At 43.2% G+C, this 27,935-nt stretch overlaps 1 protein-coding gene across 1 annotated transcript; it reads right to left on the reverse strand.

Annotated features, from left to right (window-relative positions):
- Nucleotides 1-1,472: 1,472 nt before the first annotated feature.
- Nucleotides 1,473-27,918, reverse strand: arhgap32a (Rho GTPase activating protein 32a). Its single transcript, XM_022211569.2, has 22 exons — nucleotides 27,443-27,918; nucleotides 20,793-20,906; nucleotides 19,740-19,845; nucleotides 17,133-17,224; nucleotides 16,739-16,823; nucleotides 13,453-13,539; nucleotides 13,231-13,368; nucleotides 13,053-13,145; nucleotides 12,290-12,412; nucleotides 12,048-12,125; nucleotides 10,831-10,912; nucleotides 10,576-10,725; nucleotides 9,522-9,624; nucleotides 8,198-8,342; nucleotides 7,725-7,807; nucleotides 7,169-7,276; nucleotides 6,893-7,038; nucleotides 6,590-6,803; nucleotides 5,997-6,145; nucleotides 5,742-5,816; nucleotides 4,959-5,630; nucleotides 1,473-4,782 (listed from the first exon to the last, which is right to left on the reverse strand). Exons 2-22 carry the CDS (start codon nucleotides 20,879-20,881, stop codon nucleotides 2,513-2,515), a joined length of 5,088 nt encoding a protein of 1,695 aa, XP_022067261.2. The 5' UTR covers nucleotides 20,882-20,906; nucleotides 27,443-27,918; the 3' UTR covers nucleotides 1,473-2,512.
- Between the last annotated feature and the right edge of the window lie 17 nt (nucleotides 27,919-27,935).

Raw genomic sequence — 27,935 nt, forward strand, 5'->3', positions numbered from 1 at the left:
TGAGACTCGCCACTTAAAGAATTTTGTATAAACGATTGTGCCTAAGACGACAGTTGTAGGACACATTTTATCGGGAGCTCCGACTGAATTGGTGACTCTAAATTGTCCATGAGTGTGCGTGTTTGTCTGTCTCTGCGTTGGACTATGATGAACTGGCAACCTGTCCATGGTGTCCTCAAAAGTGTTGTAAATCTGCATTCTTTCTAAAAGCATGCAGGGAACAACTCGTGGGATTTTCAGATTGTATAGAGGTCTATGAGAACATGGCCCTACTTCTTACTTTATCCGTTGCCTCAGTAAACATTTTTCAAACAAATTTCCGGTCTCAATCACAAGTTTCAAGTCTTCCTCAATACAGCATGGTCTTTATTTTGTAAATTATAGTTCCATTTAGAGTAAAATAGATGATAAAATGGGGCACGTTTTAGGGTGGGGATAACTTGTGATGAGAAAGTTGCTACTATAAAGGTGTGAGTAGTGTCCTTGAGCTTCAAGTCAGATCCACACACAAAGACCAAGATGGAGACAGCCTAATTCCAATCCTAAGATTTCAAAATGTTAGTCCACAAATGAGTGGGTGACATCTCAGTGGATATGCTCATCTTACATAATGGGTTGTTTGCATGTGGTTCAGTAATCAAACCAACTCTAAGTTATACTTTATCTGCTGCAGTGAATCCATAACACACAGCATGACAGCAGCCTTGTGTGCTTGTGCATTCTTTGTAACAGTTTCCTATGTATAGCAATCATTTGTTTTTGAGGCTTGCTATGATGTAGGCGGCATCGGCCTGTGTTTTGACTATCACCAGTTAACATGGGCACATTTCCTAAATCATCAGCAGGTGTTACACAGCTGACAGAGTAAACAAGATGTAGGTAATGCATTTTTATCGCTGAGACACAGTGTTTCAAATTCTGTTGCAGGGTTTGATAAAAAAAATTTAAATTCTTCTAGCCATGATGTTTTGTATTGTTGTCTGTAAATGATACCGACACGGATATGCATTTTACATTAACTGGTGATGTCTATATGTACGCTTTTTTTGGGCAATCTCTTCATCTCGTCACACTTCACAGACAAGGAGGCCCAGTATTTGTGAAAATGACAGAGCTGCAAATGTCAACATCTGCAGCAAAAGGAGGATGCAATAAGAAAACAAATATCACCAAACAACAGTCGCCCGTTAAAACTTGAACACTGGACCCCGAACACTACAGCCACTCACGTTCCACTGTGAGTAATGCAGGTGTCAGGTTTTGATAAACGGGTAATTGTATTGAATAAAATAAAGCATACCTGGTTCTGCTGCTCAATTTTTCCAGTTTTAACTGTTCAGTCAACAGTGGGGAAATATTAGAGAACTGCAAAGCTAATGAGTGCTCTTTTAAAGGCCAAATAAATCACAAAGTTTAAACGCAGAGAGTACTCCTCTAAAATATCCATGACACAAGAGTTCAACAAACTAGAATCATTGAGAATATATCTTTATTTTTTTGACTATCACTAAAATAACGCATTTAACATGTCTTAACAGAATATCCTCATCTAGTTTGGATTTGAAATAGCATCTTTAATGAATAAAACAACATCATATTTTCATGTAAAACACCACATTGTTAAAAGTTCCCTATAAAGAGGAAAGAAATTGTCATTTTTGTGACAAAAACCACAATGCCATACAAAATACACTTGTTCACCTAACTGAATGAGCTGATTCGCATTTATGTCAAGCATATTTCGCCATGGTAACTTTGACCTTAACACAAATTATGGCACTCATTGTTATTTTAAATTTGCATTATACAATGTGTGATAAAGAAAGAAAAAAAGTGAAAAGTTAGAATCCATGAGGTTATCTTCCATTTTGCCCCCCTCACCCAAAAGTGCTAATTTAGCATTAAACAATGATTCAGAGCAAGCCATTTCTTACAGAAAAAAAATATATGCTGTATATCAAGAGGCTTCATGTACACCACGTTAAGACAATGTGTTTCATACACAGTTATCCTCAAAAGTGCTTGCTGAAGTCTGAGCAGACTAGAATAGAAAACAAAATGTACAGTACATTGGCCACATGTTAGCTGTGTGTTATTTATACAAATATAATACATTTAAAATGAATGTTATTTAATACACATTCCTAAACATTAAAATAATATTAATAGAACCAGTTAATTTACCTTGTTGTCCCTTGTCACGTTTTGTAGACATTAAATAAAATACATGTCAGCCATCTTTTTCTCACACACGGTTCTCAGCTGTTACTTTCTAACAGCATACGGTTCGTTTCTTTCCCTTTCCAAGAAGCCTTTTGCAAGCTATGTAACAACCAGTGATGCTGACAGTAGGATCCCCAGCAGCAGCAGCCTCGCTTCACACTTTTTGTAGCAGCTCGTGAAGGTTACAACAAACACAGTTTCAACACAACAGTCTGTTGGTGTGGCTGAGGATAAAGTGCAGTTCTCCTTTGGCCCCGATGTGGAATCAGATAAAAACCAGTGGTCAGAATCACTCGTAGACACCGGCCTCTGATCTCAGTGCAGCATGATAAAAAGCCTCATGACCCAGAGCCTTGGACAGCAGTCTTTGCCCGCGGGGAGACATGCAGCTCTGGCCAGGCAAATATCCTGCCACGGCTTTACCGGATCTTGTGGGTTTAGGTTTGGGCACCGCGTAATACCCCTCCATGTGGTCATATTGTGTGGGCCTGACTTTAGTGCTCTGAGTCCTTCTGTTGGGCTGAGTGGAAAAGGAGCCCAGATGTTCAGGATCCAGAGGGGATTTGGCATGATAATGATAGTAGTGACGATTTTCTCTGGTGCTCTGTGACCGCCCGGGTCTCCTGAGGATGCTGGGTTTCACAGCACCAGAGTAGCTGTTGACAGCGTTGGCCATCATTAATCGATCCCGGTCGTGACCTCGGGTATGGCTTCTGTCATTGTGCTCAATGTTCTTGATGTTAGGACAGCCTCTTTCTGGGAGTGAGGGGACTTTGCGAAGTGGTGGCTGCTGTGAGGAGGCGTCTTTGATTTGAATTCGCCTCGATGGTCCAGATTCCATGCTGGACCGGTGACCAAACTGCTGTCTGGTGACCTCAGGTTCCACCTTTTGGGACCTCGGAGATGTTGGGGATGTAACTACCACATTTTGGCTTTCTGCCTTGCCAGGAGAAAGGAGGCAGGCGTTTCCGGGGTCCGACTTGCTTCGTGTGTGCATTATCTCTCTGCTCCTGGTGTCAGTTGGCGAGGCAGGACTCTCACAAGCAGACACAGCTGAATATGTGTTTTTAAGTCTGGATTTATTCTCCTGCTTGACTGGTTGATATACGACTCTTTCGAAAACTTCCGAATCTCTAGCCTCGTAAACAACAGTGCCCCTGCTTTCTATGTAAAGCTCCCTGTTTACAGGAGGGACGCGGCGTGGAGAGTAGTTGTAGTAATCTGACTGTCCGCTATCTCTTGTGGAACGCATGGTGTAAGACTGGCTGTGTCGGATACCACTTTGCCGGCAGGGCTCTACATAATAGCGGGAGCCATCTACGGGGCTCACATCTGAATAGGGGTTGTAGTGGTAGTCGGTGTGCGTTTCTTCAAACTGCGGGCGAACAGGGTGAAGACCAGCCTGAATCAGCCTCTGATAGGGAGCCTCCTGGCTTGTTGTTTGCTCAACATAAAACATGGTGTCAGGGGGCAGGACTTCTGTCTCTGCCAGCTCATAGTGACTAATCTGAGGGGCATGGAAGGAGCGAGCCCTCCGGATGGCCGGGTGCCCACTCGCTCTGTCTTCTGACCTCTGCCACTGGCTTTGTTGCCTGTGGCAGCCGCTGATAAGGTGCTCATCTCTGTGGTAGCGTCTGTACTGAGGTGACAAAGGGTGCCTTAAACCTAAAGTGCTGTAGCGGCTTTCAGAGGACTGCCTGTATAAGCCTTTTGGCCCAGACAGGTGAGGCGGCAGAGCGTCAGGCCGAGGGCAGTGAGGTGCAGGCATTCGTCCTGCTTGAATCGGCCGGTGATGATGATGGTGATGATGATGATTACCGTAGACATCCTCCACCATGCCCAGAGGTCTGTCTTCCTCTGGGCTGTAGTGACGGGTCGAGGAGGGCTGTAATGGACGTGGAAAGACCTCCTCAATGGAGGCAGGCATGGAGGTCTCCGCCAGAACAGCACGGAAGTTAAAAACATTGATAGAGTCTGCGTTGACGTATACGGGAGAAGTTGACGGGCTCTGAGCCGAGCAGACAGGCTGAGTGGGCGTTGAGACTCCAACACTCTGATACGCGTGCTCTGCTTGTGTCATATCTCGAAGCTCCTTTTCCTCTCTGTGGTCCCGTCTCTCTGCACTGCCTTCATCCAGGCTCCCTGACCCGAGTGGGCTGACATTAGGAGTGAAATTGCACATGCTTTCCTGTCCATCAGCAACCTGTAGTGGCTCTGAGCAGAGGTGTGGAGGCAGGAAATGAGCAGGATGGGGACAGCACTGGGTCTCCACGGGACTGTGCGCTGATGTTTGCCACTGTGAAACAGATGGGATATGAGGGCCACTGTACTCCTGAGGATACACTTTGAGATCGAGAACGGAGGGCCGTGGCAGTCTGTCCTGGGCATGAGGCGCTTCCTGTCTCTGGTGAGGATGCGATGGGGTGTTGCTTCTTCTTTGGGAGCCACTGCTCGCCTTCTGGGCAGATTCGGCCAGAGCCAAAGCCAACTTGCGTGCAGCACTCGTCAAGGGAGGGTGAGGAGGGAGAACAGACACTGAACTCATAAATCTATCTGTTCCTGGGGAGGGATAAGACAAACAACGCTACAGTATGACAGGACAAACAAAGCTATGGTAAGACATGATGGGACAAGACACAAAAGCTTTCATAAGAAACTACAAAGTGCATTATTATTTAAAAAGACACTAACTATAGAGTTAATATTGTATAATGTTAAGCAGGAAAAGCACTGACCTGGATCAGGCAAGTTCTGTGCAGACTGACTAAGGTCTGTCATGGCTGACGCCTGGCTCGCTGTGCTGAGTGGGCTGCAGTGTTGATAGGATGCTCTGGGCTGTTTTCCATCTGCAACTGCAGCTTCACACTTATCCACTGGGGGAGAAGACAATGGCAGAGGGGGCAGAAAGGCGGATGCAGACTGAACATCTGCTTGTGTCTTAAATGATTTCTTCCTGAGTTTTGGAGAGAGCTGCTTGGAGGGAACCTTCTTCCCACCTTTACCGAGAACCGGGCTGATATCTGGAGACTGTGAGTAGCTGATGTTGTTGTTAGGAGAGGAGATCGGCTCTGATTCACTGGAACAACCAGCGTTCTTCCTCCATTTATTTCCGTCTTTGCCATGTTGTGGTCCAGGGGTCGCTGCTGCTGGGCTGCACTGAAAAGACATAGGGTCAAAGTCCAAAGTAGAGATGCCCGCAGCCGGCGGAAAAAGGTCGAGATCATCTTCATGGTGTGGAGGTGAAATACACGCTGCAGTACGGACTTTATCAACACCATTCGGACTTTCATTCAGCGGAGTTCTGCGTTCGTCTTTACTTCTGGTGTTGTGTAGATCATCTTTACTGACAGCAGAAACAGCCTCACTGGTTGAACGAGGTCTGAGGGGACGGTAACTTGGAGGTTCCCCTGGAATGCATTTGTATACAGATTCTTTAGTAGTCAGAAATATGCAGATAATATAAACCATAGGGAGGCCATTTGAAGTGTGCAAGACAAACGATTCAAATGAATAATCACCTTCTAAATTGTGCAAAGAGGTAAGAGATTCTTCACTCTTGGTGGAGCGCAATGTGCCGCTATCTCCTCTTCCACCTGCAAATGTTTAAGCAAAATATTTCTTCTCAACAAATGAATCAGCACCTCTAAAACAACAGCACATCCAGGTGTCAAGGTTAGTAGAGGAAACTCAAACAAATTCAAGTAGAAAAAGAAGCTTTTAGATGTAGAGAAGCTGTATGACTTCCGACAGTGTAACAGCAGCGGTGAGCTGACCTGGCAGTGCAATGCTCTTTATCTCGTTAGGCTCACTCGGGTGTCGCTTCAGCTTACGTTTGGACACAGAATGGGACTTGCCCAGGTGGAAAAAGGAGAGCCAGTTCCCCACAGGAGACTTTTTAGCCTTGGCAGGAGGCCGCTTGCCGCTGCAAGACAAAAACAAATCATCTTCAGCATTTGCAAATGCTTCATTGAGCAAAAGTAGAAGGCCCCACACATAAGAAGAAAACATGACATTAGGGCTGCAACTACTGATTAATATCATTGTATTTAAATCTAATTAATCATTAACTTTACAAATATTCACAAAAAAAATGAAAATGCCTATTTTCTAGAGGTGTTTTACACAAATATCACTCTAAGGACATACAATTTTTATTACTGAAACAGAATGTTTCCAAATGTTTGGCGTTTTTGCTTCATTAATGATTTACTGACAATGAAACCTTCTATACATTTTCTGTCAACCAACAGCACATATCACATAAACCACAAAGCATCAGGACAGAACATCTCAATAATGCTCAAAAAGCAGAATGATTCATGTCAGAACAAACATGGGAGACGACTCTGGCGATCCGTAACTCTACCTCTCCATCGGGAGCTCGATGACTGTGTGGAACTTGCCGAGCAGAGCTCCAGGTCCCTCCCCTACCTCGATGTAGTCGCTGTGGGTGAGGCAAGGGGTAGTAGCAGGAGAGCCCAGCTGCACCTGAGTGCGAGCCTGGGCCTCCTCTAAAGACAGCAGCTTGGTGGACGGGGAGCAAACCATCAGGGACTTCGGTCTGGATATGGTGTTGTTCCCTAAAGTTGAGGTGTTCAGATAAGTATGATGCATGAAGTCTCTGTCATCTTGATTTTTTTATCTGTTCAGAAAATACATGAGGACCTACCAGTACTTTCTCTTATAATAGCATTGAGTTTGGGGCTGAAGAGAGCCTCAGTATTGTTGAGGATGAACTCCACCACCACCGACTGGATACGCACCTCCATGAACGCTGCTGTGCCGCTAAAGCAGGCCGACTCGATCTGTCTGGACCTAAAACACAGTTACAGAACAGGACAACCTATTTCACAGCTCTGGACCGCTGAGACATGCCCCAGTTCACTGTCACAGAAAGGCTAGAATGAAGCAGCAACGGTAACGGTGCCGCAACAGTGCTAGTCACCTGAGGAGGTTAGGCGCCCAGACGATTGCTAGGTTCTTCGTGTGCATGTTCGTGATGGAGCTGAAGGTGGCGAGGTGGGAGAGATGTCTCATGAGGTACTCCAGAGTCCTGCAGATAGAGGACAATGCAACTGTTTAATGCTCATTTCAAAATGTTTAAATATTCTCACTTTTAGACAGTAAAACTGGCAACTTTAGGTCACAAGAGAGGCTCATATAGGTCACATAACACTGTAATCCCTTCTAATACCAGCAGATGGAGTCATAGTTGGTGAGTTCAGTGCTTCGAGCAAAAAGCAGAATTATTTAACTTTGAACAGCTGCTTTCAGTGGACATCAGAGTTATGGAATTTCAGAGCTCAGAGGAGATAAGTCTGTTCTGTTGTTCATTCAGATAGAAGAATTGTGTAGAAATAATCCTTTAAAAGCTTGTTATCTTCACACAAACCAGTCACTACAGAGACCGTTAGTGCTTCTCTGATGTGGAGCATCTTTTTCAAGAAATCCCATTTCCCTCTTCAGGCCACCAGGGTGCAGTCGAGAGCTTTAAACCTGACCTGTAATGTGGAGGAGGCAGCTGCTGGATGACATTGTGAATTTTGACCAGCCTCTCCTCGTCTGTGGCTGCAGACACGGCCTCCTGTGAAGAGACAAGAGGATAAAGCGCAATCACTGCGAGGCAGATAATCACAGCGGAGGGAGTTGCCTTAACATCCCCACTCTCTTTTTTTTTATCCTCCCCTTTTATATTCAGAGCAGCCAGTGTTTCAGTTTGCTTAATCTGCTATTGGGTTTTTGCATCCACATCCCCTGCTGTTCCTAGAAAGCTGGGCGTAATGCAATGACCCCATTTTGAGCTACATTTCAAACTGAGCTGAAATTTTTATATTGTTTCTTCGGGTCTTTTGTTATGACACAGTTGCTAGAAGCATGTCCCCTGCTATCGTTTTCTCCTCACAATTCCTGACCCAGCTCCCTCCTCTGCATTTATCCCAGTATGAACCTCCAGTTCTACTGCTTTGATCCTTACTGAGAATCTGTCGTAGAGCTGGTAGGTGAGCAGAGGGTTGGGCAGCTCCCTGAAGTACAGCTTGCAGAGGGAGCCCACTGAGTGAATGTCCTGTCTGAAGACATCTCTGCTCAGGTCTGGGATCTGCTCAGAGTCAAACTCGTGCCTGACGGAGACAGAAAGAAAAATAAGAGGATATAGAACATCGTGGGAGTCATCCTACTGCCCATCTGTCAGCATAAAAACACAAAAACAACAAGGCATTTTTCAAATTACAAGCTACTTTCAATTTGTCACTTTTACACATTCTTTGATATATTTTAATTTACCCATAGACAACTGCAGAACATAATATTCCTCCTTCTCCAAATGACAAATGTAAAACCTTCACTCCTGGATTTCATGCATTAAGTCCTTTAATAGGCTTACTGGTCATTGTGAGAAAAATCACCAACATGTCAACAGCTTTTTATCTACCACATTTCCCAAAAATGACTATTTCATGTGCTGACAGTCAAGTTTTTCGAGTGAGGAACGTCCTTTTCATTCGCTGTCAAAGCCCATCACTTTATGTGGCTCCCAATTTATCTCCTGATGGGGGTTTGTTTCACAAATTCCTCCTGGCAAGCATAAACTACAGGAGAAGACCATTACAGTCATTCAAAGCTGCACAGCTTGAAACAAATTGTATTTGATGGATTTCAGGAGAGGCGGCTCAAAATCAGTAGTTGGAGAGCAACATCCACCGTAGCTGTCAGTAATGGGCTGTACAATTCCAGCCCTGTTAATAATATTTTCACTATATTCACTGTGACTGCTTTCTAAGCTGGGCTTGCTCCACTGAAACCTCGAGGTGAGAGATTTGGCACATGATCTCCTTTATAGAGGAATTTTAGAGATTGCATCACTGAATAAATAAAAGTGCTGTCCAAATTTGTCTACTTGACATGAAGTGAGATTGACACTTTTTGGACGCATTATACATTTTGGAGGACGTGGAACTTACTTTGTAAATAAAACGCAGCATCGTGCACAGAGAATAACAGCACCAGCATCTTGAGAGAAGTGTCAAAGTGGTGGAGATATGCACATATCAACATATCGTGTGATCAGTTGATTCTGATGATTCTAACCCAAAAGATCGTCACATGATGTTCTGTCCAGATCGCCCTCCTCTACTGAAACTAGCAACTTCTTAGAGCTGACTCACCAGCCAGGACCTCTGCCAATGAAAACACATTTGCATGCTACCCTGCTCAAGCTGTTGAGAGGATGGCGTTGCTCAAGTTCAATCGTCATTTGGAGTCACGTCTGATTTAATGTCATGTACACGACAAGCACAAACCTCAGCTTCTGAATGTTGGAGGAGATCCCTGAGAGTCTGTATATCCCGTCCACGACTCCATGTTTCTCGATGAATTCTGCACAACTCTTCACAACCTGTGGAACTACAAGAGACGAAACAGTCAGCAACAGGATTTCAGTCATTTAAGATATCTTGAGGGAAAAAAGTCCCAGCTAAGCACTTAGGAACACTACTACCGAGTTAGTCATGTTAAACTGATTTTTTAAGTCTGAAAAACCAGCATATAATCCTACTTTAAGTATTGGTTGTGCATCCAAAGTCTGAAAATCTGTATCTTACTCCTCAGCAATAATGTTCAGAAAGCATTAAAAACACATCACTGAGCCACATCACTGCACTGGATGACATCTTCCTTCATCACTAGAAATAAAAGCTCTGCAGTTTTTTTTTTTGAGTGAATCCAGAAAACACAAACCTGCTGCTGCAAATACTCACAAGTACAGCAAGTATACATACATCATTTACTACATTTGCTAAAATATACAGCACCCAGGTGTTTTAGGACATTTCCAAAAAAAGAAATCAGTAATCTTTTTTTGTAGATATAATCCACAAACATCACAAATAGAATTGAAAGTTTAATGTACGTACAATAAGTTGGACAATAAATCTGCAGGTTCATAATTAGACTATCTGCAAAGGGAAAATAAACTAATTTCTGCTCATGACAAAGTGTTTCCATTATGTTGACATGATCTCACAAGGAAGGGTCATAAATAAGTAACGTAAAAAAGGCTGTGAATCTCAACACAGTTTACTACAGAAAATGTGTAACTGAGCATAGATCGGAGAAATTCACATGAGCTTTTAATCCCTATTGTGCCACAGGGTTTTCAACCCAAGTCTGAATAAAAAAAACAAAGAAACAACTTTTGGCAAATCTACAAGGATCATTGCAGAACCACAGATTCACAGAGCTTTCTTTGGGATTAATTCTTATCTCCTGGCAGTTTACACTGAATTGTTAACTGCCAGTAGGTAAGAATTACACAATGGAAATAAGAAATAAAAGACTATTTTGGGAATATTTTACCCTCGTGGCCTGAGTTGTGGAGATGTTCCCCCAGATCGCAGCCAAACACTCGCTCTCGGAGAATACCGCGCTGCCGGAGCTTCTGCGGTGGCGGTCGAGACTTCATGAAAGTCCTCAGGAAAGTAACCAGCTTCCCATGCTTCTTACACACTGATTAAGATGGAACACACACACACATGAGAGGCACTTTAAATCAATCTGAGTCGTATCCTAGGAGCACGTCTTAAATAAATCATCAAGTGCAGTGAAGAGTACCTGGCTTTGGCACTGAGCTCTGAACACTGGGGGGGATCTTGTCATTTATCAGCTCAACACAGTCGCAGGGGAAGAAACCAACCTGCAAGAAGATAGAGGAGTGAGTGGACTAAAGAGGAGAGACAGAGGTGGTGATAGACCCGTAAGTTCAAAGGACCAGTGGGAGCGTAAAGCTGCAGCAGACTGTTGTAGTGTGAAGGTGCAGAAACAGGTCAGGAAGCACGAGGGTTCAAGCTGCCTACGGCTTCAGAATGACTTCTTTGTTTTGTTTACTGTTACCGACATTCTTGGAAGTCACACAATCACTTAGAAACACTGTAAAAAATATGATTAAAATACAAAATATTGGATTAACCTCATGCAATATTTTAGTATTCAAAAAATGTTCTTAAAATAGTTTTTTTAAATGTAGGACTCAACAAAATATGGAATTTACCACATGCAATATAAAATTATTAAAAACACACACTTAAACTTTTAAAATACACACATATGTGGATCACATCATGCGGTATTAACCCTTGAATGCACTGGACCCTACACTCTTCCATAAGTGGGTCAAATCAATGTGTTTTTATGCCATTTTTTGTCATTTTGGTTCAACCTGAGAATGATTTCATGGTTGAAATATGTTTATTTTTCCACTTTATAACAGATTTTGAACATTCTGAAGATTGAAAACGAAGAATATTACACAAAACAGCAACAGAAGAATGTCAACATCCATTTTGTAGACATTTTTCCACTATTTTTCTCCAGCTCTTCCTGCTCTCTGTTCCTCCAAATCTGTGCACTGCATCACCTCTTGTATCATATTATCAGTGACAAAGAGCTTGGGGTAGTAATACAAATATTACAATTTGAAAAGTATAAAAGTTAACCTAAAAATGTAAATGGGACGATGTCAAAAATAAGTTTTTGGAGGAATAGCAGGAATATGAAATGATAATATTATCATGTAATATAATGGTATTAAAATATATTATAAGATTTCTTTTAAATTATGCAATATTTAAGTATTTAAAATGTTTTTAAAATAATAATACCTACAAAATGCGCAGTTCATCTCATGCAAAATTAAAGCACAGCCAAAGGGAAATGATCTCTCATTACAAATTCCCCAGCCCTCAGAAGCATTATCTTCTACCTGACATGAAGAACAGCCAGTTTGCAGCCCTCCCTATTATACAGATCATACAATAAAGCAGATGTTTTACCTGAAAGCCATGCTTCCCTCTCCACCAGCCTGTGTCTTCTTTGGGAGGCATGTCGATCACTGACACAATGTCCCCCACCTGATCACAAAGGATGTAAAAGATGAGGGGAAAAAGGAAGTATGAAGGGATGAGATTTATGCAAGATATCCAGTGGAATAAAATCAAAGAAGAACATTCTTGTAGTGAAAAGACTGATTCAGCTGAGATTAGATTTCTCCTTTGTCTCATATAACAGCGGTTACCTCAAAGGTCAACTCGTCTGTGGCCTGAGCCGTGTAACGTTTGGTGACGTGGGCAGCAGCGATGGCGGGAACATTGATCGAGGCTTCTTCAGACACCAGCAGATGGTTCCCTTTGTTGTCGATCTGAAAACAAAAAGTGTTTCTAATAAAACCACATACGCAAGTTAGGTTAGCGTTGCTCAAAGCTCAGAAGCAGGGAATGGGAGCTGGTTATGCTTTATTAGAAGCGAAAGAGAGAAAAGAGAAAGTCCAGTAAAATTAATGTTTCTTACGTTTGCTGTTTTCTCCAGTTTGTTATTTTAATTAGTAGTTTTAGAGCTTGGAGTGGAGTCTGAACAATGCATCACAATTGCATTTATTTTAGTGTGTGTGGGATTTAAAACAAACAAAACGATAAAATTAAGCAAAAACTGCAGAAATCTGGCCCAGGAATCGCAACATACAGCGCAATTTCACATAGCATCTCCAGTGAATATACAATGTTTTAACATCTGTTTACTTGCTGGCCAGCTTCTGGTGTGGAGGAAAATTTTAGCTGGACCACACAGCCCTGGACCTGCTATTGTACTTCATGCACAGAGCTGAAAATGATGCAGTTTTCCTCTGCCAATTTTCCTCTGCCAATGTTCCTTCCTCAACTGTGGCAGCAAAAGTACTACACACACAGAAGCTTGGACATTGGCATGCAATTACAAAACAACATGGTCCATTCTCGAGTGTGCAGAATAAATTCAAGGAAACAACTGAGAAGAACAGCTGATACCTCCATCCATGTTAGCACTGGACCACAGTTGATCTTGTTGTCAGCGATGACAGAGAAGCGGGACAAGTAGGTGGCCAACATCGTGGTTATGGACTGAAAGAAAGCACGAGATTGTCAAGATTTAGAAAAGACCAACAAATTAAGAATCATAAATAATTCAGCAGCAGCTCTGTGGTACCTCAACAGTGTCCTTCAACGTGTTGAATCGTGGCAGCTCGGTGAGCTCGGAGTAACGGCGGTCATAGATGCACAAGTGCAGGTGTTTATCCAGCACCCGGAAGTCTTCATAGGATCGCTTCACCAGCCAGTTTTTACCCTGAAACAGAAAATACAAGAAGCTAAAGTGCAACTGAACCACAACACTAGCAAGAAATTTGCAGTGAAACAAAAGTATTGTTACCTGGCAAGTGATCTGGACCAGAAAGACCAGCTCCTTGGAGTCCGGACCAGCCTTCGGTGCTTCAGCCTGCCCCTCTGCAAAGGCCAACTACATGGGAAAAGAAGCAGAAAACAGGAGAAGAGCTAATATTGAGAGGGCTAGTAGACTGAATAATGAATGAGGATAATACAACAACCTCTCTGTATATAACCCGCTATACAAGAGGAGCATCATGTCTGAACCCTTTTCTCCATTAAATAGTAAAACCGCTTTTACACTGAACGATGCGGTCTAGAAAGCAACAAGGAATCATGGGAAGTGATGCCTGAGAAAAGCTGAATGCCAACATTTTTTAATAGACAGTCTGACAAATTCTTTTTGATTACTGTGTTTATTTTGAAATAAGTCAAGTATATTTCCTCTGCCACCGACATGATTTATTTTCTGACTTCGCCATAAATCCCGCAGTGTGAAATGCATAATAGATTAGCCGCTGGAGCTCGAAGGAGGTGTAGATTTAGCACAAATTTCTTCTTCTTCCTTCTCACCAATATTTCATACTCCCTGAAAACTCAGAAGATCAAAGCCTTTGCCAGAGTTTGGGAATTTGTTGATAGACGTTACTGCAGGAGTGACTTCAAAGGCCTCGAAGTCAAGGGAAGTTCTGGTTATTTTTAACTGGTGGCAACTCATCCAGATACACTGTTACACAACACGCAAGCGACCTAGTTACCGCTCAACAGTAACACAGCAAACCAGGCTGACAGGAGAAAACACACTGAGAAATTAGCTCTTGAATAAGTCATAATGGAAGAAGAAGGATTTGTCTGAAGTATTAGTCCAAACCAAACGGCTAAATGAAGCACTGAAGGAGGGCAAGAGGTCAGAGGGATGATGGGAACAAGGATCATAGACAGAATTACACATAAGCCAAAAAAGAGAAAAATTATTAAGCAAAATGGCAAAAAATAATCTGAAACTTTCCATTGAACGCATGCTTGCTTCCACTGTGATGCTCACACCTCAAAGGCTACAAACTAAAGCATGCTACTACAGCCCAGACCTCAACCCCTTTGCGCAAGAAACATAACTGCAATGTGTTATTTATTCATAAACACCTGCCACAGGAAGCTTAAATGAATACGTGCACATCCATATGTCCATGTTACCTGCCACTAAAGCATCTCAGATATCCATCCGCAGCTGGAGGAAGTGCTTCTCTCTTTGTGTGCAGCCGCAGTCCTGGACCACACTAAGCCCCTCCAAGAAGCCAAATCTTGGCTAAGAGGTAGCAGGAGTTTAAATGCAGCTCCTCACTTGCCTGTCTGCTGTCCCCCTTGCCGCCTCACGCAAAAAAAGCTCATTTACACTGCCTCGGATCGCCACGCGTTCAATTCAAAGCAGCAAATATGAAAAGAGGATGCTTCCCACTGTGTGTCTTACCCCCCCTCCTGCCTCCCTCTTTTTTCGATCTTGTCCCCCTCCTCCTCCCTCTCCTATGCTCCGTCTCCATCACCCTCCCCCCTTCCCTCTCTCTCTCTCTCTCTCTCTCTCTTAACCGCTCTCCTTTCTCCGCTGACAAAAGGGGGGTTTGCCAGTAAATGGGCTCAACTGGCACACACAGATGCACAAGCTCATCCATCATACTGAGGAGCGAGACAGATAGACGGCCCTTCGTCATCTCAAAACAATTCTCATTCATTGCACTCTCAAGGCGAGACTGGAGCTAATCTGGAAGAGGAATCAGTGAGGCGGGCTGCAGACGGAGGCGGTCTGCTGTCCTTGTGCTATTCTGCAATCAGGACATATGAGACTCGATCAGTGGCTTCCCTCCTTGCTGTGAGCGCAAAGTCAAACAAATCATCACAGGAGATGCAACAACAACAAAGACTCATGTGTGATATTAAACCACAGATTCATCACGTTACACAGTGACATGTGCCCACTGTGTCTTTTTATCTATCTGCGCAGTGCAGCCATTAGCCGGATATTTCTCTCTGAGCGCGGCCTTTTGTCTCCTCGTGAAGCATTTCAAGGTCACTGACACTGTTGTGCTGCTTCCCTTCCCTTCACATCACTGATGGAGCCATCACAGTCACAGCAAACCACAGCAGGACGTTCACCGAACAGACTGGGAGAACCTCGGGATTAAAGTTCCGTCCAGCCCGCCTCACTCTATCTCATTAATGCTACATGTGGGGATTCAGACACACAGAATGCATGAACTGGCCAGCCACCCTTTTGTGTTAAGCTATGCTGGCAGCTTCAGGTTGTGCAGAGGAGACTGATGCTCTCTGCTGGCGGGAAAACAGAACTACACCGAGGTTAACCAGGCGGGTAATAACCACTTCCACACATGACTGAGCAACCTCTAGTGCTTCAATGCTTCTCATTATCACTGCTGTGAAGAAACTCCTTCTTAAACTTACAGAATATCTATACGTCCAAAGCATTTGTCGGCTGGCGAAGTTAATTAAATCCCTAATAAGCACCTTCAGGACTGCAGGATTTTTAGATTAAAAATTTCCAGCAAAATGCTAAAACAGTTTTTCCAAATTTATGAGCATTTGTGAAAACAGGAAATAATAGTAGGTTTGTTATAAATATCAGTAAACTGACAATGTTTACATGTTGTTAGTTTTAAAGGTGTTTGCAAAAGTGAAAAGTTTGTGCAAATTCATCCAATAGGGTACATGAATGTCTGCATCAAAATTCACTGAAATCCATCAAACACTTACAGATCAACTTCACTCTGAACAAAAAAGAAGAAAAGTCTGAAGACTCGCACATTTAAAAAGCTTCACAAACTGGGAAACACGAACATGTGGACTGAATTTTGTGGCAATCCATCCAACAGTTTCTGAGTAATTTCAGTCTGGACCAATGCAGTGAGCCAGCATTGCCATTCCTCAAACCATGCTGCAAATTTGGCTCAAAACTGCCTCAGTTTGATTCGAATGTTTCGTACACTGTCTATTAAATAGCATCTACCTCCACCCACATTAAACAGCAACCACATATTCTCACACTTGTTATTGTTTTGACAGATTCTCTTTGTCATTTTTATTTGTCATCTTCCACAATTCCTGGAGGGAAACAGATGTCTGAAAACTCTAATGTAGTATTTCTGGAGAAAAAACAAAACGGAAACCGCAATAATGAAGACAGATTGTCTACAAAAGAGGATATTGATTCCACTGCCACAGTGCTTTTTAAGGATCACGCATTTCTAAAGCAATTCACCAAAATGGCCACTTGAAGCTGAGCCAAGGGCACAATTGGTAAACATACTAACCCTGCAGCTCACCTGGACATTGCCAAAATCAACAGTCTCATAGTGGAAGTGGGCGCACTCTGCCAATCTGGGGAAGTGACCTCTGGGAAACGTCAGCCTAAAAAACACAGAACAACAGCAACTCATCAGTATTCAATCACTGTGATGGAGAGAAGAGCCAAGTGAAAGAGAGCAAAGAGGAGAAAGAGGGGAGGGATGAGGCCTGCGTATGAGAACAGAGTTAGAGATGCAGCAGCTGACTCGTCTGTCAGTGTGTGTGTGTGTGTGTGTGTGTGTGTGTGTGTGTGTGTGTGTGTGTGTGTGTGTGTCGCACCCATCATTTTATAGGTCCTCATTTCACTGGCCTGAATAAGAGCCCTGGTTTACAGCCTATAATAGCAGCAACTCTGTCACAGGGAGCACCTACTTCTTCATGTTCTTGACCTTCATGCTGGCCGTGCTGACGCAGGAGCGCAGGAGGGGCTCGGCTGGGAGCTCTGTGATGTCATCACTCCTCGCCTGCAAAACAGAGAGAGCAGACGTCAATAAGTGTCGGTCAGCCACAAGACAACAGTTGGAGAACCAAAGTCCACAGCTATTATGTTGACAAAACAGAGCTGATGCAGTAAAAAACAGAGAATACACAACTAGACAGCTGGCATGACAAATAAAGACCTGAATAGTACATCTGTGTCGATTATTTTCAGTCATGCAGCTTCTGTCATGCTATACTATGCTGCACTATATCATGCAATGCTTTTATGCTATTTCATGTTACGCTGCACTATAATTTTAAGCTATGCATTGCTTATGTTATGTTGTAATGTTTCAGTATGTTGTGTTAGATTCCTACACTATTTCATGTAATGCCTGTGGCATCTATACTGCTGTTTTATGCTGTGTTATATCATATTTATGCTGCACTCTGTTCTGTTGTGCAGTTATGCTTTGCTATATTATACTATATGGTGTACGGCTTGGGCTGCACGGTGGAAGAACTATAATATGCCCAGTTCCCCCGCATTCCTGGAATCTTTGTGTGTGGAGTCTGCATGTCCTCCCTGTGCAGCGTGGGTTTTCACCAGTTACTCCAGCTTCCTCCAACAACAGGCTGAGGTTAACTGATGATTCTAAATTGTCCGTAGGTGTGAAAGTGATCGTGCTTGATTGTCTGTCTCTCTATGTGGCCCTGTTATAGACCGACAACCTGTCCACGGTGTCCCCTGCCTTCACTGTGAGTCGGCTAGGACAGACTCCAGCCCCCCGCAACCCCACAGAGGATTAAGCAGCGTATAGATAATGGATGGATAGTATATAGTTATACTTTACCATGTTGTTATGTTAGGTTCTTATGCCATTTTATTAGTGTTCTTAATTAATATCAACAGACCTGTGACCATTAAAGACCCTAAGACATGTCTATGCATTCTTTTGGTGACATATGTTATAAGTATCACTTGTAATTCAGAATATCAATATTAAAATGTGGCTGTGTTGTCTTATTATAACAGAATTTTTTGATGAGGATGATGACAGAAAGATAGTTGGGAGGTGAGACTACACAAAATCATGGTTCAGTAAAAATCTTGGTTTTGGAGTCATGGTGCAGTACGTTTTTGGTGCAGAAGAGAAAACCAAAAAAACCCCTGAAACATTCATTTATATTTCTACTGTAACAGTTAAGGAACTCAAATGTTGCATACTGTCAAAAAGAAAACACCGAAGAAAAGCTTTTATACTCAGGTATGAAGTAAATAAATATAAACTTGCTGTTAAAACAAATGCAGCATATTAATAACGAAATAAATGAACCATTAAGACCAGCAGTGCAATTTAAGCCCCACAAATAACACTATCTTTCTCTTTTTTGTCAACACCAAGGACAAAGCCATCTTATCTCATTAGGGAAAAACTTTATTGGAATTGTCGCTGGACAAAAGTGACCAGTGACTTACTATTTACCCAAACAGTGTGAGCAGGTTCTAGCTGTGGAGGAAGGCTGCTTAAAGCTCAACCTTGCATTAGAAGACACATAAAACTGGCAGAGTGACCCTCCCAAGCTTTCAAGACTAACCTTACGAACATAATGTAGCTGATGGACACCAACCAGTGCACTCCTTAAACATTCCAGTTGAAACTCGCAATATAGAGTTTCTGTTTTGGAAGGGCAAACATAAACAGACTTCTAAGTGTAACTGTTTGGCGTACGAAGCAAATTTCACACCGAATAAATCTACCATTAGCTTCCTAATTGAGACAGATTAGAAGACGTGAAGATGTAAAGAAAGACACACTGAGGAGGCCAGATATGTAACACTAGAGACCATTTTGCTGCATAGAATGGTCTGACTGCATCTTATAATCTGTCTATAGGGGAAAAACCCATTGCTGGTATTCTTTTACACCAATCACAGTTGTGTTGGGTGGAGCTAAGCCAAGGGTACAGTGATGGTGTCCCCTCAAAACAGAGATGGGTAAATTGTTTTCTGTGAAACATTTGCACACAGGAAGGCGAGCACTGAGGTCTGTCCTACTGCTGGATCCAATCCTCTGCAAAACTTGAAACTTTCATTGTGATAGTTTAACAGCTTGTAGGTGGGTGTTGCCGTTTCCCCACATTGAAGGAGACTTTAAGAGAAAGTTGTCTGAAATGCACAACCAATGGCACATTAATACCCTCAGTGTACATCCGGTGAGTCAGACTACATTTGAGTGACCCAAAGTAAAGTGACAGGGAGAGGAGGCGACATCGTACGTCTGCAAAAACACTGTCATCGCGTCTTTTCCTCAACCGTAATCAAACACACCACCTCACTCTGAGGCGAGACATCCTCTAATGCAAATCACATGTTCTCACTTTTGCAACCGTGACAGCTGACTCTCACATGTCCGCCGTATGACTTGAGTGACATCATGGTGTGAGTCATTTATACACCCAGCGAAGTCTCAGGGAGGAAAGGCAACATGTCTGCTGGTGTTTATGTATTTTCTTGGATAAGTGATGAGTCAGAATCATGTGTGCGTGGGCATGTACCATGGCAGTGGATGTCTCCTGTGGCTGTTTCTCTTCTGGAGGATTACTGTTGGCAGCTTGAGGTAAGGCATCGTCTTTGTCCAGGTCTGTAGTTGGTGGCACATCACTGCAGAGAGACAGGAATTTAAAGAAAAGAGTGACAACATGTCATGGAGTCAACTACTGTGTCATGCAGACTGAGGTTTTCAATTAAGGAGTGTAATTTTGTCAAAATACACCAGAGGGAGCAAGTGAGGGAGAATTTATATTATGTGGTATGGGCTCAAATCATGACACTGCACCATGATGGCCCAGAAAACATGTTGTACAAGGACTGTGATGGTAACGTTCATCATTGTGATCATCAATAAAACAGGAGATTATACTAATGTCTTCCAATGGGGTCTAGATGGAAACATATACGGTAACTGGTCCTTCATACAAACTAGTAGGAAGTGAAAAGTGGCAGCATCTTCACGAGGGTCAACAAAAAGCCACAGGGTCTTTTGAATGCACTCAGGAAAGCAAAGCTCGCCTATTCAGACAGCCATAAAGGCAAATCCACCCACAAGGGAGTGCTTCAACAAAACCTTCACTTGAAATGTGACTCAATGCATTCGGGAGTGAAGGGTGAGGTCCATTCAGCTCAACTTTTATGAGCAACAAAGAGGGAAAAAGCAGAGAGACTGGGCTTGGATTTGTAACAGTGATTCAGCGTGATGAGATCGGGACGCGAGGCCAAGAACGCAGACACACAGTGTAATATATGTGATCCACACTGACACAGCGAATTACATAAGCACAACATAAATCTGAGAGATGCATAGTGAGGCCTGGACCTGATGAAGCTTGAAACAGGGACAGTTTGTCTCTGAGACACTCCGCAAACTGGGTCATGTTTAAGCCTTTACATTGCACTGTTCCTACTTACATTCATTCTCACACGCAAACATGTAAAAGGCCACACGAGCACGTAGTACCCCACACGTGCATCACTCGGAGTACATGTATGCAGTTTTACATAATTCACATCAGCTGACAAGAAGCGAGGAAAAAAAATAGAGTGCAGCTCACCCCTCAAGGACGTCACTACTTCCTGGTTCTCCCTGGGGTCCTGAGGCAGCATTCTCAATCACCGCGGCAACCACGCATCCAGCCTCCATGATGCTGCCTTGCTGCAACAGCCCGCTGTAGAGAAACGTGAGTGGGAGGAGAGAGAAGGACAGAGTGAGAGGGAGACAGAGCGAGGGATTGGTAAAAAAAAGAAAAGAAAGAAAGAGGAAGGGAGGAAGAGTCCGATGATATGAAGCCGCCAGACGTTAACCCACTTGAGGCTGCAGCTCGCGCGACTCTCAAGGCTACAATCCAACAGAGCACAGACTGTAATCAGTGATGACATCATGCTACAGTGCCAGGAGTTGCTTCAGTGACAAAGCATGACAGGCTGCAAATTCACAGGATGGTTTTCACAAGGATATCAGTTTCTTTGTAGAGGAGCACTGACAGGTTTTAGCTGCAGAACACACACATGGATCATCCTCAAGGAAATGTCAAGAGTGTCAGCGGAGTGTCAGCATGGGTTTGCTGATTTAGGGTCATTATTTTTGCTCAAAACAGTCACGAATATATGCTTTTTGTTCCTAAGACCTAAGAGATTTAAGAACTGTCCACCTTGAAATGAAAATAAACTGCAAGGCAAAAGCCCTCCATGTTTCATCTCATTTTTCTTACAGGCACAGCTGTCATCTTCTTTCATCAAATAACAAGAATGTGTTTTAACTTAAATAACAAAGTAAAAAGGGACCAAAAAAAACCCTAGATACAGTGTTTTTCAGCTTTTTTATGTACATTTTCTCTCTAGTCTTTTGACCTGTATGGAGGCCCTTGGTCAAATTTTAGCTTAGACTTTGAGTTGTCTCACATGGTGCCTATCCATCCTTTATCTATATCTGCTTATCCTTATCTGGGTGGCTGGAGAGAATCCCAGCTCACATTGGGAGTTGGAGTACACCCAGTCCGTCACAGTCCCGACATTAATCATGAAATAATGTTCATACTTTTGCGCATTTTTATTCCGGGGTTATTTTTCTTGGCCTCGTCTTGTTCTAATTTAATATTTTCTTAACAATCAATCACCGAAATCCATGTTGAAATACTGTCAGATAAGAAGTTCAAGGTATTAAAGAAGAAAAACAGGAGCATATGTCTGAGATTGACCCTGTTGTTTTTGTATGAATACATTTCTACAGGTGCGTGAGCTATTTTCCCGGCATGGGAAGATTGATAACAGCCGCAGCCTCTATCGCTGTCACTCCTCATTGTACTTTCCTTATGTACTGTAAACAAACAGAAGGAATGTCTTGATCATACAAACGTGACTCTTCCTCTACAACCTTCCCACAAACCGGCTGAACTGAACGTATGTGGGTGCTTAGCGCTAAACAATGACTCAAGAGCATGCAGGCACAAAAACAGGTCCCTTCTCACGCCTCTGAGGTCCACCCACAGCACCTAAAAAAGTCCCTCCAATTAACACCGAGGCAGTTTTACCTCCTCCCTAAGGAGCTCGGCTAATCAACACGGAAATGTTTGGAGCAGATTCACCAGCACCCGACTGTCGGCCTGCTGTAGTAGCAGTTTCCCACCGGCCCCCCTCTGGCCCGGAGCCTCGCTGAGCTGCTGTTGACGGACTTCCACAAAGCCCCCTGACTCAGCAGAATGTGAGCCGGCAGACAGGAGTACGGGCCAGATACGAGTCCACTCTATCCACATCTCACACTGTAACTCCTCCCAAACAGACACCGCAACCTTGCCATAGGAGTGCACTACGCGGGCGGCAAATTAATTCACCGTTTAGAAGGGTGACGTCAAGCGCTGCTTCGTGAAGGGCCACTTGGGGGAAACGTCTTTGGAAAGTCATGTGAATGTGAAAGCAGGGAAATTATGTGGAACTGCAGGCACTGTAATGTGACTACAGCCTGTAAGTATGCAGGACAATGCAAAAAGATAGTTGCACTGCACAGTCATCAAGATATAAATGATGTTATTAATGATATTTTGGCTAAATTGTGCAAATAAGAGACTAAAATTCCTAGCTGTTTGCATGCTGTCTGTGTTCAAAAAAATGTTGCACAGGACAATACTTGACCTTGCTGATTGTACCACATCACAGAGCGAGCCCTTTCAAGTGTAGGAACATGTTGTACTGCACATTGCAGAGGAGGCTAGCTAGCTGTGAGCTTTAAAGCTGCCTGAAGAGAAACAGAAGCCCATGAAGTCCTCTATGTGAAAATACCTTGTGGGAGAAGAGCTGAGGATGAGAGCTGTAGCGAGCGCCCCCCTTACAAGCGACACAAAACATGAAAAGTAGACTATTTTGGAAATGCCCCAAATAGCTTGAGCTATAAAAAGACGAGGCGGTCACGATTGTAAAAAGTCATGATTTTCGGTGACATTTGATTCAGCATCACGGGCGAGAAGGCAGAACAATGTCAAAGAAGGCATGGCAAAATCTCCGACACTGGTTCAGTGTTAGAAACCTCGGAGATAACGCCGCAGGAATCATCCTTCTACTACGTCTCTATCAGCCACAGCCACTCCAAATGAAGTCGCCCCTTTACCTGTCACACTTACAGGAAGAGGCGGTGTTCTGATGTCACAGAGCACAAAAGGATGCCGCCCCTCTATCTGATGGCCTACATGGCATTTTCAAGAAAGAAACAGGGCAGCCTGCACGAGCTTGTACGTCGTTTATGAAACTGGGATCAGCAAGCGTGTTGACAAGAAGAATGGCTGCCTGTATATTTGTAGCTACAAACACACAGCAGATGTGTCTAAGTGAGTCATAGATACTTTATCACATATGAGAGGAGGGAGGCGGTGAAGCCAAGGAGAAGGAGGGGGAATAATAAGAAAAAATTTTAAAAAAAAACAATCCGGCTTTTTGTTTGACAAATAAATGTAAGTGACACACATTCACGTCATTATAAATCATCCATGGGTATTCAGGCTCCATGTTTGTGGGCCTTTGCAGACGACTGAGCAATTTCAAGAACATCAAATTGTTCAAGGCTGGCTCTAATTCAACCCACTCACATTTTCACAATGGAATTAACAGGAGCAGAAAGGTCTGATAAAATAGGACACTAATAATATTCACCATAATCTTTTTTATAAATCCCTGCTACTATATGTCAAAATACTATTTAAGCCTGATTTGGAAATAAGCTGTGCACAAACAGCAGATACATTAGCATTCACCTGGAGTCGTGTTTCTGGCTACCTGGTGAATGGAAATCCAATATTCACTCCCTTTTTAGTTGTTTTGCTCTCCACCGTCTCCTTGGGGAAATTGCTGGCTCTTTAGCCACTATGTTCACCGGCTTTGTTTGTCTGTCTTTCGGTGCTCGGCAGGTTGTGTGCAGCAGCTTTTCAAGGCTTGCTGTGACCATGCAGGTGGGAGCGGGTAGACTGAGCCAAAATAGTAAAGCTGCAGGCCAGTAAACAAAAACAATGAGCAGAAAGATGCTCTGTGGAAATGAGGAAAACTGCAGAAGTATGGTGAAATTGTTCCAGCACTGGAAGTGGCCAGTAAACAGCCAACAGTAACAGGATGCACTATGAGCACAAAAATTCTGATCAAAGCTGCTTTAAAGGTCCCATATTGTGCACCTTTTTGGCAAATTAAAACAGTCTGTCTTTCAGTTTTTCAGCTCAAAATACTTTAAAGATGGTTCATTTCACTGTGACTGTATAGCTGCTGGTTTTAGGGCTGTTGTAAATGGGCTGTTTTGCTCTAAAAACCAATGAGCTACTGCTGTTCCCGCCCTTTTCAGGAAGGATGTTGCACCTGGGTACAATTCTTGTGCAGCTGAGAGGCTAACTCTCTGTACATGGGCTTGAGGGACATCAGAAGTAGTTTCCACCTATAAGTTTTTAGCAACCACAAAACATAATTAAAACTGTTTTTCGCTATATACGACTTTCAACTGAACCGTTAAAGTGCCCTCATTTTGCTGCTGAGAGGAAGTGACAGGCCCGCGTTGTGTCTTTGAGGGCAAAGTTGGTTTTGTGCTCTCATTCTGAGCTGTGGATCGCAGTCAACACAAGCGCAGTGGAGAAAGCCCTGCGGTTGTCATGGCAACCCCTCTCCCGTCCATCGTGACTTGATGCTCCTCCAGACTGAGGATGAGGCAGCGCGAGCGGGCAAACGAAGCCTTAGAGGAAGCACATATCATCAGCCGACGGGCCTGAAGTGGCGTCACCGTGGCTCCTCTGCACTGCAGGACTCAGACAGCCACAAAAAAAATAAAGCCATCATCACTGGGGCTTTGTCGCTCGCTTCACATCTTGGGGATGCAAGAGGAGGAGGAGGTGACGGCGGTGGAGGGAATCATTTGATCCTATAATCTTCTTGAAATCTACCAGAGTGAGATTAACTTTATTTCATTGCACACTGAGTCGGCGACACGGCTCAATCATTGCCTTGCAACCGTCAGTCTCAGTGATCCCCGATGAAGGGCAGAGAGCAGGGGGTGAACTGCAGGCCGACAAAGACCCAAATATTTAATCAACAAGCCGAGCTGTCACTCAGGATGACAACCTAAGCCTTCCACTGAGATAAAGGCCTTTCTGTTAGGAGCACAAATTTCCTCCCTCTAAAACAGACCACGAGCAAAAACAACAAGAAAGAAAACACGCTATTGTGCAAGACTAATATTTTAGGAACATTATGCTGCTTCTCGGGAATATAAACATACCACTGTTCTACAAACTCAATACTGAGACTCCCACACAGTAACACAAGATCACCACAGAGTACAAGCCCAGTGCAATCCAATACAACATCCCTGCAACAGTTTTGTAAAGCTCAGCTGAGGTAAAACATCGATGAGGCTGTAACTGTGTTGTAGCACTGAACTGCATTACATCACAAATTACAAAACATGCACTTATTACACTGAGCCCACACACTCCAACACACATGCTGGTAGATGCTGTGGATACAAGCTCCACAATGACTTGCCGAGAAGCTATTTATAGATTAATATGCATATTGTCTTGATTAACCACTTGGTTATAAATTTCTTAAAAAATAAAGTACATGTGTTGCCCTCCAATGATTTCAAGTTCAAAAAAATTCATTTTGCAGCAACAAATGCACAGAAAATAAGTAAATATTTACATAATAGAAGCTATAATTGGTAAATTTGGGATTTTTTTTGCTTAAAATTGCTGAATTAAATTAGCATTTTACTTTTATGTTACCTAAAATGTATCTGTTACCTGGTCCTCAACGCAATAAGTCTTGGTTATTGTGGATAAATGTGTCATGATTTGTTCCTGAGTGTTTTCTTCAAGATTAATTTCATTGATTAATTATTTGTTCTATAAAATTGTAAAAAATTGCAAGAAAATGCCCCCAAAATGTTCTACATCCTAAGATAATGTCTTAAAACGACATGTTTTGCGCTACAAACTGTCCAAACCCAAAGATATCCAGGTTATAATAACATATGATAAAAAAACAAGCATTTTTTTAACATGTGTGAAGCTGGAACTAGCAAATTTTAAGATTGTTTGTGCCCCAAAAATGCTCTAAAGCCTAAGATAATGTCTTGAAATGACATGTTTTGTGCTACAAACTGTCCAAACCCAAACATAGTCAGCTTACAATCACATATGATGAAAAAAACAAGCAAATTTTTACATGTGCGAAGCTGGAACTAGCAAATTGTAGGACTGTTTGCTTAAAAACACCATTGACAATTATTGTTATTATTAGAGATTACTGTTTGTCTTTGCTGTCAGTGCTAAATGGTAGAAATTAACTCCCAAATTAATTGTCCTTATCTTGTTTGAGCAACAGTCTAAAACCTACAAATATTCAATTTATCATCATAAAACACACAAAAAAGCAGCAAATATTCACAATTAAGCCGCTATAATTTGAGAACGTTTGGCTTTTTGTCTCCACATCTTGCTTCAAGTACAACAACTGGCTTTAGAAGGTATTGTTGGGCTGCAACTAATGATTTATTTTTACTCATTCATCTGTAAACCATTTGGTTTCTGAAACAGCAGAAAGGGAGGAGCATTTTTACTTTGAAAAAAACGGCTTAAATGAGTAGCTCAGAATGTTTGCTCAGTTGACTGAAGGATTAATGACTGAGTTCTGTTGTCCCCAAACGTGCCCACACACATGCAGCGGCTTCTATTGGCAGAATTAACGCTCAGTTTTCTTATATCTATTCAAGATTAACTATTTTTAAATGTAGAAGTGTCTCAAAGGTGGCACTTGTTGCTGCTGTATTGATTATGCAGATGTTGATTATTGTGAGAGCCACTGCATTACAGTGATTCCCGGAAAATAAAATAAAAAAACCCCAGAAAAATCAGCACCAAAATCCCATATATATCACATAAACTCATTTGTTTTCTAGAACCTGCGTTGCACATGACACTCCTCTAAACCGTGTACTGGGATCTACTGGGAAAAGTTGTACTCTGACCTGTTGGGCCTGACAGATCACCGGTCAGCTCCATGCGCAAAAACAAAAAAAAACGCACACACAAAAACACGGTCATTAGACAACTCCATTGGCGGATCAGCTGTTTTAGGAGATGTTACAATCACACCTTAAGGGCTGCTTCGTTAGATTAACAAACCAGTCTGGTTGTGAGTGTACAGCCGGTGACGAGCCCTGCTCAAACAGCCTGCCTACCTGTAACCGTGCGCGCTGCTCCACTCCGCTGCCTCCTCTATGCTGCACCGCGCTGCGCTTCTCGATGAGGAAACATGTTGTTGTCAGCATCGCACTTCCACAAAACGCGCGGCTCCGGACACACACACACGCGCGCAAGGCGGACACGGCTGCTCATCTGAGGTAGACGACCCCGGCAGAGAAAGCCCCGATCGGGCGCGGCATCGCTGAGGCTGGAGGGAGTCCTTCTGTCCGCCGCTGCCTCCACTGAGAGCTGAGGGAGAAAAGCTGCACTCGGGAGCCGGGAGCGCGCGCCGATCTCGTGGCCGCGCCCGGGATGTTTTAGCCCTCAGGGGTTTCCAGACCTTTTCAAAGTCAAGGATCCTGATGTGAGGTAGGCGTGGGGGGACATGCAGGACCCTGGTTTGGTGAGATGCACCGGCCCGAGGAGCCTCATCTGGCAGGTTGTGTCGGTGTTAGGTAATGCTTGGTACAGAATTACATAAGACCCCAG

Source organism: Acanthochromis polyacanthus, chromosome 13, assembly GCF_021347895.1.
Source record: "Acanthochromis polyacanthus isolate Apoly-LR-REF ecotype Palm Island chromosome 13, KAUST_Apoly_ChrSc, whole genome shotgun sequence".
Classification (NCBI taxonomy): domain Eukaryota; kingdom Metazoa; phylum Chordata; class Actinopteri; family Pomacentridae; genus Acanthochromis; species Acanthochromis polyacanthus.

Bases quoted from the DNA above. Each gene is read 5' to 3' on its own strand.
- arhgap32a (XM_022211569.2), bottom strand. From the start codon at position 20,881: ATGGAGGCTGGATGCGTGGTTGCCGCGGTGATTGAGAATGCTGCCTCA. The intron at 13,146-13,230 runs GTACCACAGAGC...GCTTTCTTTCAG, and splicing joins CGTTGAAGGACACTGTTGAG to TCCATAACCACGATGTTGGC. The intron at 7,808-8,197 runs GTAAGGATCAAA...GTCTCTTCACAG, and splicing joins AGCTCTACGACAGATTCTCA to GAGGCCGTGTCTGCAGCCAC.